Source organism: Ylistrum balloti, unplaced genomic scaffold, assembly GCF_031769215.1.
Source record: "Ylistrum balloti isolate Yb309-2 unplaced genomic scaffold, AGI_CSIRO_Ybal_v1 Utg371632, whole genome shotgun sequence".
Classification (NCBI taxonomy): Eukaryota; Metazoa; Mollusca; class Bivalvia; order Pectinida; family Pectinidae; genus Ylistrum; species Ylistrum balloti.
The window spans coordinates 169,904-182,704 of NW_026782831.1; the positions used below are offsets into that span (position 1 = coordinate 169,904).

The 12,801-nt window shown below is 36.1% G+C and overlaps 1 protein-coding gene across 1 annotated transcript in view; it reads right to left on the reverse strand.

Moving 5' to 3' along the window:
• The window catches only part of LOC132563189 (testin-like), a 33,925-nt gene that overhangs the window by 4,989 nt on the left and 16,135 nt on the right, over positions 1–12,801 (reverse strand). The window contains exons 2-4 of the mRNA XM_060227941.1: positions 12,409–12,506; positions 7,540–7,771; positions 6,954–7,181 (exon numbers count right to left, since the gene is read on the reverse strand). Of these exons, the coding sequence (XP_060083924.1) occupies positions 6,954–7,181; positions 7,540–7,771; positions 12,409–12,506 (558 nt within the window). The remainder of the gene's footprint in view (positions 1–6,953; positions 7,182–7,539; positions 7,772–12,408; positions 12,507–12,801) is intronic.

Sequence of the window (12,801 nt, forward strand, 5' to 3'; positions counted from 1 at the left end):
CGTCGTTCTATGGACATCAGTGATGGTACATCATACAGCTGTTTCCTCGTTCTATGGACATCAGTGATGGTACATCATACAGCTGTTTCCTCGTTCTATGGACATCAGTGATGGTACATCATACAGCTGTTTCCTCGTTCTATGGACATCAGTGATGGTACATCATACAGCTGTTTCGTCGTTCTATGGACATCAGTGATGGTACATCATACAGCTGTTTCCTCGTTCTATGGACATCAGTGATGGTACATCATACAGCTGTTTCGTCCTTCCAGGACGTCAGTGATGGTACATCATACAGCTGTTTCCTCGTTCTATGGACATCAGTGATGGTACATCATACAGCTGTTTCGTCCTTCCAGGACGTCAGTGATGGTACATCATACAGCTGTTTCCTCGTTCTATGGACATCAGTGATGGTACATCATACAGCTGTTTCCTCGTTCTATGGACATCAGTGATGCTACATCATACAGCTGTTTCCTCGTTCTATGGACATCAGTGATGGTACATCATACAGCTGTTTCCTCGTTCTATGGACATCAGTGATGGTACATCATACAGCTGTTTCCTCGTTCTATGGACATCAGTGATGCTACATCATACAGATGTTTCCTCGTTCTATGGACATTAGTGATGGTACATCATACAGCTGTTTCGTCGTTCTATGGACATCAGTGATGCTACATCATACAGCTGTTTCCTCGTTCTATGGACATCAGTGATGGTACATCATACAGCTGTTTCGTCGTTCTATGGACATCAGTGATGGTACATCATACAGCTGTTTCCTCGTTCTATGGACATCAGTGATGGTACATCATACAGCTGTTTCCTCTTTCTATGGACATCAGTGATGCTACATCATACAGCTGTTTCCTCGTTCTATGGACATCAGTGATGCTACATCATACAGCTGTTTCCTCGTTCTATGGACATCAGTGATGCTACATCATACAGCTGTTTCCTCGTTCTATGGACATCAGTGATGGTACCTCATACAGCTGTTTCCTCGTTCTATGGACATCAGTGATGGTACATCATACAGCTGTTTCGTCGTTCTATGGACATCAGTGATGGTACATCATACAGCTGTTTCCTCGTTCTATGGACATCAGTGATGGCACATCATACAGCTGTTTCCTCGTTCTATGGACATCAGTGATGGTACATCATACAGCTGTTTCCTCGTTCTATGGACATCAGTGATGGTACATCATACAGCTGTTTCCTCGTTCTATGGACATCAGTGATGGTACATCATACAGCTGTTTCGTCGTTCTATGGACATCAGTGATGGTACATCATACAGCTGTTTCCTCGTTCTATGGACATCAGTGATGGTACATCATACAGCTGTTTCCTCGTTCTATGGACATCAGTGATGGTACATCATACAGCTGTTTCCTCGTTCTATGGACATCAGTGATGGTACCTCATACAGCTGTTTCCTCGTTCTATGGACATCAGTGATGGTACATCATACAGCTGTTTCCTCGTTCTATGGACATCAGTGATGGTACCTCATACAGCTGTTTCCTCGTTCTATGGACATCAGTGATGGTACATCATACAGCTGTTTCGTCGTTCTATGGACATCAGTGATGGTACATCATACAGCTGTTTCGTCGTTCTATGGACATCAGTGATGGTACATCATACAGCTGTTTCCTCGTTCTATGGACATCAGTGATGGTACATCATACAGCTGTTTCCTCGTTCTATGGACATCAGTGATGCTACATCATACAGCTGTTTCCTCGTTCTATGGACATCAGTGATGGTACATCATACAGCTGTTTCCTCGTTCTATGGACATCAGTGATGCTACATCATACAGCTGTTTCCTCGTTCTATGGACATCAGTGATGGTACATCATACAGCTGTTTCGTCCTTCCAGGACGTCAGTGATGGTACATCATACAGCTGTTTCCTCGTTCTATGGACATCAGTGATGGTACATCATACAGCTGTTTCCTCGTTCTATGGACATCAGTGATGGTACATCATACAGCTGTTTCGTCGTTCTATGGACATCAGTTACTACATCATACAGCTGTTTCCTCGTTCTATGGACATCAGTGATGCTACATCATACAGCTGTTTCGTCGTTCTATGGACATCAGTGATGCTACATCATACAGCTGTTTCCTCGTTCTATGGACATCAGTGATGCTACATCATACAGCTGTTTCGTCCTTCCAGGACGTCGGTGATGGTACATCATACAGCTGTTTCGTCCTTCCAGGACGTCAGTGATGGTACATCATACAGCTGTTTCGTCGTTCTATGGACATCAGTGATGCTACATCATACAGCTGTTTCCTCGTTCTATGGACATCAGTGATGCTACATCATACAGCTGTTTCCTCGTTCTATGGACATCAGTGATGCTACATCATATAGCTGTTTCCTCGTTCTATGGACATCAGTGATGCTACATCATACAGCTGTTTCGTCCTTCCAGGACATCAGTGATGGTACATCATACCGCTGTTTCCTCGTTCTATGGACATCAGTGATGGTACATCATACAGCTGTTTCGTCCTTCCAGGACTTCAGTGATGGTACATCATACAGCTGTTTCGTCCTTCCAGGACGTCAGTGATGGTACATCATACAGCTGTTTCCTCGTTCTATAGACATCAGTGATGCTACATCATACAGCTGTTTCCTCGTTCTATGGACATCAGTGATGCTACATCATACAGCTGTTTCGTCCTTCCAGGACTTCAGTGATGGTACATCATACAGCTGTTTCGTCCTTCCAGGACGTCAGTGATGGTACATCATACAGCTGTTTCGTCCTTCCAGGACGTCAGTGATGGTACATCATACAGCTGTTTCGTCCTTCCAGGACGTCAGTGATGGTACATCATACAGCTGTTTCGTCCTTCCAGGACGTCAGTGATGGTACATCATACAGCTGTTTCGTCCTTCCAGGACTTCAGTGATGGTACATCATACAGCTGTTTCGTCCTTCCAGGACTTCAGTGATGGTACATCATACAGCTGTTTCGTCCTTCTATGGACATCAGTGATGGTACATCATACAGCTGTTTCGTCCTTCCAAGACGTCAGTGATGGTACATCATACAGCTGTTTCGTCGTTCTATGGACATCAGTGATGGTACATCATACAGCTGTTTCCTCGTTCTATGGACATCAGTGATGGTACATCATACAGCTGTTTCGTCCTTCTATGGACATCAGTGATGGTACATCATACAGCTGTTTCCTCGTTCTATGGACATCAGTGATGGTACATCATACAGCTGTTTCGTCCTTCCAGGACTTCAGTGATGGTACATCATACAGCTGTTTCGTCGTTCTATGGACATCAGTGATTGCGAGAACCTAAATCCAGAAGCCTAAGAGATGATCGCGGAAAATAAGAATTGGTCGAACGAAATTTCAGAAACTAAATGTCCTCTAACCCCAAAGTTTAATAATTTTCAGAATTTCAATATCTGTATTGTATATTTTGAATATCGTGTCAGTATTTGAATTTAAAGACAAGGTAGTACTTAGCACAGGATTCCAAAGATTCTGATACAACTGAACATCAATACCTCCGAACAGCACTCAAACGACTTACAAGTTCAGGTAATGTTGAACTATACTTCTTAGAACCATAGAGTGCTTTGTTTGGGGCTGTTACACAAATACAAATAAACACATCCTATCTCTTTCGTTCCGTAAGGGAAAGATATTACCTCTATGGGTCACAATAGAATGTCATTCCACAGCAAAGAAGAAATGAAGGACAGGTGACTTTATTATTATTATTATTATTTTACACAGAAACTTGGACTTGTCTTTTTCCTTATTAGTTTGCCTTACTTCTTAATGTTGAAGTAATCAAACGACGAGTTTTCATGGTGAAAGGGTATAACATTAGGTACCAGGATAGAGATAACTGGCCTGTCACTTTTATTTAGTCCACGGACCTGGTCAGAGTATTTAAACAGTCAGTAATTTGCATACATTTATCCATATGGGATATCGCATCTACCTGCTGTAAGCTACACAGCAGTTAATATGAAGGTGCCTTAGGTTTTGGTTTTTGCAAAGACGATACAACTGATCATATAAATGACACACATTTTTCTAAATAACTTGAGAAAACTTAGAAGTCACATTGAATTTTATAAGGTAATATGTTTCGAGTTACTGTTTCTAATTGCGTTTTGTCCTTCGTTGTGCGTCTGTTAACAATTCACCTTTCCGAATTCTCAGAAACCCATGAAGCAATTTTTAACGTTCTGCAGGAGTTTTCGTTCGTTGGAGATGTACTGGCAACAAATTAAAAATCTTCCTCTCAAGACCAAGATGTACTGAAAGACTCGAGTATTAACGCGAAAATAACATATCTAATGCATGTGTGTCCAACCGGCTTTTGTAGAATTAAATGAATCGGCAGACATAGATTAATTTGTCTTTCTAATGAGGCAATTTATAAAGTAAAAAAAAACCCAGCTCATCATGAATGAAGACCTCATGCAGGTCAGTCAAGGGATTTAGAGTATAGGTAAAAGTTCGGGAATCCGAGATATTTCTTTAAATGTAAGAAATAACCGTTTAAATCCATAATTTTATAGGAGAAGCGACAACAGCCTTGCAATAAGATTTAAAAAAATAATATTCAAAGTGAGGGTTTTAAATTCGGGGCACTTAGTGCAGTTTGAGGGAAACTGCATGCTGTTATCAAACCTCATCTGACTGAGTAAAGCGGCCCAGACAGGTGATAAGCATCTACAGATAGTTATTTATAGGTTTTCCACTCACAAGGAATTCAGCATTATGGTAAGGTCGATGGGCAAGTCCTATGAGCCATTCAAGCACACACACATTTGTGACGTCATACGCAAGGCGTGGTCAATTAAGCGTGCATAGGAGCTTAAGTAAAGGTACGTGTGTGTCAAGATTTAATCTAAACTGGTTTTGAAAGAAAACAAAGATGGGCAAGTGTTGCGATGTTTAAAACAGACGTTTGTATCGTCCCGATGTCTGGAATACGTAGCATAAAACAACGAAACAAAATAAATCTTTAAAATCAAATCAAAAAAGGAAAAAAAAAAAAAAAGAAAAAAATGGCTATACATGTAGATAAATATATAGGCTATACTTGTAGGCAAATATATAAACTGTATACTGTAAACTAATAGGGGGGCTAGATGCACGTGGAGAGGGTATAAATGGAAAAAAGGTCTGTATCCACTTGGAGAGGGTACATATAGAAAAAGTCTGTATCCACTTGGAGATGGTATATATAGAAAAGTCTCCATCCACTTGGAGAGGGTATATATAGAAAGTTTGTATCCACTTGGAGAGGGTATATATAGAAAAGAAGTATGTATCCACTTGGAGAGGGTATATATAGAAAAGTATGTATCCACTTGGAGAGGGTATATATAGAAAAGATACCTGTATCCACTTGGAGAGTGTATATATAGAAAAGTCTGTATCCACTTGGAGAGGGTATATATAGAAAAGTCTGTATCCACTTGGAGAGGGTATATATAGAAAAGTCTGTATCCACTTGGAGAGGGTATATATAGAAAAAGTCTGTATCCACTTGGAGAGGGTATATATAGAAAAGTCTGTATCCACTTGGAGAGGGTATATATAGAAAAGTCTCTATTCACTTGGAGAGGGTATATATAGAAAAGTCTCTATCCATTTGGAGAGGGTATATATAGAAAAAGTCTGTATCCACTTGGAGAGGGTATATAGAAAAGAAGTATGTATCCACTTGGAGAGGGTATATATAGAAAAGTCTGTATCCACTGGGAGAGGGTATATATAGAAAAATTCTGTATCTACTTGGAGAGTGTATATATAGAAAAGTCTGTATCCACTTGGAGAGGGTATATATAGAAAAGTCTGTATCCACTTGGAGAGGGTATATATAGAAAAGTCTGTATCCACTTGGAGAGGGTATATATAGAAAAAGTCTGTATCCACTTGGAGAGGGTATATATAGAAAAGTCTGTATCCACTTGGAGAGGGTATATATAGAAAAGTCTCTATTCACTTGGAGAGGGTATATATAGAAAAGTCTCTATCCATTTGGAGAGGGTATATATAGAAAAAGTCTGTATCCATTTGGAGAGGGTATATATAGAAAAGAAGTATGTATCCACTTGGAGAGGGTATATATAGAAAAGTCTGTATCCACTGGGAGAGGGTATATATAGAAAAATTCTGTATCTACTTGGAGAGGGTATATATAAAAAAGTCTCTATCCACTTGGAGAGGGTATACATAGAAAAGTCTCTATCCACTTGGAGAGGGTATATATAGAAAAAGTCTCTATCCACTTGGAGAGGGTATATATAGAAAAGTCTGTATCCACTTGGAGAGGGTATATATAGAAAAGTCTCTATTCACTTGGAGAGGGTATATATAGAAAAGTCTGTATCCACTTGGAGAGGGTATATATAGAAAAGTCTGTATCCACTTGGAGAGGGTATATATAGAAAAAGTCTGTATCCACTTGGAGAGGGTATATATAGAAAAGAAGTATGTATCCACTTGGAGAGGGTATATATAGAAAAGTCTGTATCCACTTGGAGATGGTATATATAGAAAAGTCTGTATCCACTTGGAGAGGGTATATATAGAAAAAGTCTGTATCCACTTGGAGAGGGTATATATAGAAAAGAAGTATGTATCCACTTGGAGAGGGTATATATAGAAAAGTTTGTATCCATTTGGAGATGGTATATATAGTAAAAAAGTCTTCTGACTAACTAGCTTTTTACTTTCACTGGATGAAAACTACTTGTTCTGACAAAACTCTTGTACAAATATTAACAGAGAAAATTGATAAATAGAGCAACTATGCAAATGGTCTTTCGCCGATACGTATCTATCAAAAATATGTTCGATATGTATACTGTATATTTCGCATTAACCTACCCAGCTGTACAGTTAGATTGCTACTCACTTGTTCTCCGGATTTTGGTAAGTCACGTATCTGACCGATGCCCGCTGCTTTTAATCGCCTTTTATTCGTAAACTTTTGGAATTTCTGCATTTCTGTTTCCGATAGACTGTTACAAAATTTCTGGTGGAGGTCATGAAGCGGAAGTTGTTTCTGGAGTTGTCTTCTCCTGAGCTGAGCAGCAAACATTTGTTTGTCCTTTGGAAGCATGGCGATGTATTTCTGTGACCTCTACAAAAACATTATTCATTATAATTCATTTTAATGTGGATATCATCATTTATTCATATATAATTTTAAACATAACAAATTCATGACGCGTATAAACAATTCCATACGTTTGTACATAAACATCCTAGTTAATCTTTTTCACTTTTGGAATATTTAAGGTAAACTGAAACTTGTCAAAACTTTTCTGATTTCATTTACTGGGATCTACTAAAGAAACAATACAATATCAAGCGGTACAACAATGTTTTCTTCCATCCAAGTCACAGACCACTCGAAGACTTTTACAGTAAATAAAACAATATTCACAGTAAATAAATTAGAAATATATCTTTAATCAGTTTGTTTATTTCTCTCATACCAAATTTTCTGATATGATCCTTGCAAGCACGATATCATTGTCTGGACCACATATTTGGGTCAAGGCCGCCGAATCGTCAATGTTAAGTCGCTCGAGCCGTTGTAACACATCTGATTGGTCGCCGTGCCGCGGCAGCGAATCAAACAGCAGATTGATTGGCTGAGAATCCTTCTCCTCAGGAGGTTGGAGGTCATGATCCTCTCGAGAACATCGACAATGCTTACATATTTTTCTGTAAAGATAAATTTCATATATTAACGTAAGCAAAGGAACAAATTTGGAGTATTCGATATATTTGTACCATTTTATATTCCAAAACACGACCCACCGTATAACATCCAGTAAGAATGATATTATCGATATATCTACATTTTTATTGACTATCCGCATTTTAGAATCAGAGAGCAAAGCTTCATTAACCTTTCCAAACCTTAATATTTGTTATTTTAAACCATTTCACTTTTTTTCTGAGATAGAAATTCTATTTACCTGACTTGCAAGCTCTTCCGTTCACATCACACTGCATATATCCACTTGTGGTTTGAGATGTTTTGAAAGAACTAAAATGTGTCAGTTCAGCCGTATATGAGTTTGACAAATCATGACCGGTATGCGAAGATAATATGTTGTCAACCGACATGTTATCTAACATTACTACAGATAATAAATATCAAACCTGATATTAGGCTAGTAGGACACATTTTTCTTTTCACGGAACATCGATACTACTTACCCTTTGTAGTCATCTGTTCCATCGGTTTTTGTTTGTTTGTTTGTTTGTTTGTTTGTTTGTTTGTTTGTTTGTTTGTTTGTTTGTTTTTGTTTTGTTTTTAATTTTTTAATCCACATTGCATTCTTTGATTCAAAGGGATATCCGAGCCTAAACAGACGTTTCAAACCACACCAAATTCAAGTCATCTTTGATATTTCAAGTTATCCATAGGTGAGAGTTCCACACTCGACTAGATTTAATTACATTTAAATGTTTCAAAATCGTAAAAAATCAGTGAAGAAAAAAATTCAAGAAATGTTTTTTTGGTTTAGGCTAAACATCAGCTGAAGACTGCGAGACTGCAGCTTTAATCAGCATGCTTCTTTAATTTCTAAGTCTAAATGACAAAGCCACTTTGATTCAAAAACTTGACTCTTTTAAATTCTTTTAGAACGAAAAAGCACAACAGATTACTTTCCAAATACACTATCAGATTCGAATTCGATAGTGCACTACTGGTACAACAAGTATTTTGTTTCAAAAACAACACAAAACATGGCTGTTGCTGGCTGTTACACTGATGAACCATCCACATCGATAATAAAATATCGTTTTAGCTTTGTTATCAAATTATTGGCTCATCAAAATGTGAATTTAAGTATCATATATCGACATCAAGGGCCATAAATCGTACAATTGACTGTTTACATGTCTATCCATGTCATTTTTTTATATGAACAAAAAGGTCTTATTGAAACATTAATAAGACATTCTTAAAATTGATAGCATGCCGGTGATGAAATAAGTTGTTACTGAAATAATAGCTTCTCAATTTATTTGATTTATGTTAATTCAAATGGACTAAATGGAAATGGACCTTAAATATCCTAACAAAACACTGACAATTACAAACGTTTTAGAGACTAAAGAAGAATGGACCCTAAATGTCATAATAAAACATTGAAAGGAATGTTTTAGTGACTGAGGAAGAATGTACCAAAAATATTCTAATAAAACACTGACAATAACAAATGTTTTAGAGACTGAAGAAGATTGTATACCCTAGATATCCTAATAAAACACTGACATGAATGTTTTAGTGACTGAGGAAGAATGTACCAAAACTATTCTAATAAAACACTGACAATAACAAATGTTTTAGCGACTGAAGAAGATTGTATACCCTAGATATCCTAATAAAACACTGACAGGAATGTTTTAGAGACCGAGGAAGAATGTACCAAAAATATTCTAATAAAACACTGACAATAACAAATGTTTTAGAGACTGAAGAAGATTGTATACCCTAGATATCCTAATAAAACACTGACAGGAATGTTTTAGAGACCGAGGAAGAATGTACCAAAAATATTCTAATAAAACACTGACAATAACAAATGTTTTAGAGACTGAAGAAGATTGTATACCCTAGATATCCTAATAAAACACTGACATGAATGTTTTAGTGACTGAGGAAGAATGTACCAAAAATATTCTAATAAAACACTGACAATAACAAATGTTTTAGAGACTGAAGAAGATTGTATACCCTAGATATCCTAATAAAACACTGACAGGAATGTTTTAGAGACCGAGGAAGAATGTACCAAAAATATTCTAATAAAACACTGACAATAACAAATGTTTTAGAGACTGAAGAAGATTGTATACCCTAGATATCCTAATAAAACACTGACAGGAATGTTTTAGAGACCGAGGAAGAATGTACCAAAAATATTCTAATAAAACACTGACAATAACAAATGTTTTAGAGACTGAAGAAGATTGTATACCCTAGATATCCTAATAAAACACTGACAGGAATGTTTTAGTGACTGAGGAAGAATGTACCAAAAATATTCTAATAAAACACTGACAATAACAAATGTTTTAGAGACTGAAGAAGATTGTATACCCTAGATATCCTAATAAAACACTGACAGGAATGTTTTAGTGACTGAGGAAGAATGTACCAAAAATATTCTAATAAAACACTGACAATAACAAATGTTTTAGAGACTGAAGAAGATTGTATACCCTAGATATCCTAATAAAACACTGACAGGAATGTTTTAGAGACCGAGGAAGAATGTACCAAAAATATTCTAATAAAACACTGACAATAACAAATGTTTTAGAGACTGAAGAAGATTGTATACCCTAGATATCCTAATAAAACACTGACAGGAATGTTTTAGTGACTGAAAAGAAATGGACCATAAATATCCTAACAAAATACTGACAGGAATGTTTTAGTGACTGAGGAAAAATGTACCCTAGATATCCTAATAAAAGATATTAAACATCACAAATCTTTAGGCATATGGTGTGTCATTTTATGATGAATAGCCTGACTCATGGTGAGAAGATAAGAGAATGCATTTTCAGTGATAATAATGAAAACTTTTAAATAATCTGGGTTTTTAACACATACCATCTGCACAATATCATGTTCAGCCATATGAACTTTCGTGTGTTTTAACACAAAATGTAAGCAGTCTAACCGTTATGATTTTTTTATGGTATAACCAAACTAAGTATAGATGCCATCATTAGATATGCAGAGTACTTATATAACGCATTTTTCATGCATGTTAAAAACTAGCATGAAATATAATAAAAGGCATATAGGACCTGTGTTATTTCTATTATCTATATATAAACCACCGTAAAATTTTACAGAGAAGAAAAATAATTTGTAGAAAAATGTTTTTACATTTAATTTTAATTCCCTTCAGAGTTTTAATATGAATAAATTCACAAAGTTTGATATTTCTGCTGGTGCTTTGAGTTGGTTTAACGGTTAATCTTTAGTCGGATTTTAAGTCAATACTAACATAACGAACATTCATCCATCGACATCAATGTGAGATGAAGATTGTGTTCGCTGGAGCAGAAATGGTCGGCAATATCAAAATTATATATGTATATATATATATGTTTGTTTTGTATTTTGTTTATTTATCTATTATTATCATTAAATTATTATTTATTTTAGGTGGCTAGCAACGTACATATAATATCAGTATTTTTTTGTAGAGATGACACGTTTCTTTGTGTTCAATACCGATACAGGTCCAAGGTACAATTTTCTACAGCAACAATTGAGTCAATTTTTCACGTGAAGCTAAGTTAACAACCCAATCCAATGAGCATACACTTATATGTTTCCAATATTTTGTATTGCAAATACACGTACGTACATATATCTATATATATGTATGAATGTCAAAGATTGTAGCAACAGACGCAAATTCATCCTTTATAATATTGGTCAGCTCAAATTTATTCAGAAATTGTTAAGAACTGCTTTCAATAGTCCCAAGTAAAACCAACAAACACATGTACATGGGCGCGGAGTTTGTTTCAGAGCGATAAGCTAAAGTTCTGCCAGAACTACGTATATTATCTGTAACGAACAATTATCTTTATTCTTTATGAGGCTATTTATAAAATGTTTCATATACTCTCAGAGCTAAAACAAACATATTTCTTTCAAAGATAAGAATGGAGAATTTCAAACCCAAAATTTCACAGCTATATAGATGAGAGTATTTCCACGTATAACAGCTTCCGTCTCCCCTGTACAAACACTGTCATTGTCTACAATAACGTCACTCTTCTAGTTATCACGTGATTTCCAGCTGACTCACGTAATCAACACCAAAAATACACAAAACCAAATCGAAAATAAATTGAAATAAAATTGTTTATCTCTTCACTAACGATGCATGTTAAGCCATCTTAAATACTGCTAATACAGTGAGGTTTTGCTTAAAAGTACACGCGTCAAGGCTGACAATACAACTCTGTATATTACACCAGAAAATTTGTTGCAGTTCTGATGCATTCAATTTATGCTTAAATATAGGAGAAATACGCTTCATTCTGTACCATATCCAACTTTTTTCTTAGTTTTATATATTTAGTTTTTAAAAACATTCTCACGTAATCTTAAGATTTCGAAAAATTATCGGACATTTGAATTAAGAGAGTAATTAGAAATAACACCGCGTGTTTCATTTGGGATATCGAAAATGTTGTGAAGGTGTTACCCAAAACTAGAAATTTTGGATTAAAGAATTATCACATAACGAAAACCGTTTGAATTGATACATGCACTGTTTCCCACACCCTGCACCCTAAAAAGACGTTACCTCCAGTAATGGGTGTCCAAACCTGGACACCTGTCAGCACATTTTAAACATCGAAGCTTCCGCTGAGATTCTTGTGGGGTATGTGGTTCCAAATCAGTCTACAACAAAACAAATCATCATATCATCATCAATTATAGAACAAACAAAAACTTTAAAAACTGCCTTTCTGTACAAGGAATATCTTGTTTCATATTAAAAAAGATCATTTATCACAGTATATTTTGGCAGTGAAATATGTAGAGAATATTTCGTAGTTTCCCGTTAAACGTCGTATATATTCTGTCATACGAGTGAAAATACATTATAGTTAACGTGAAAGCATTAAAGTTTATTTTATTACATTTCAAAGGAAAAACAAATGAAAAAGCCGATCTAAACATAAGATAAAGCGGT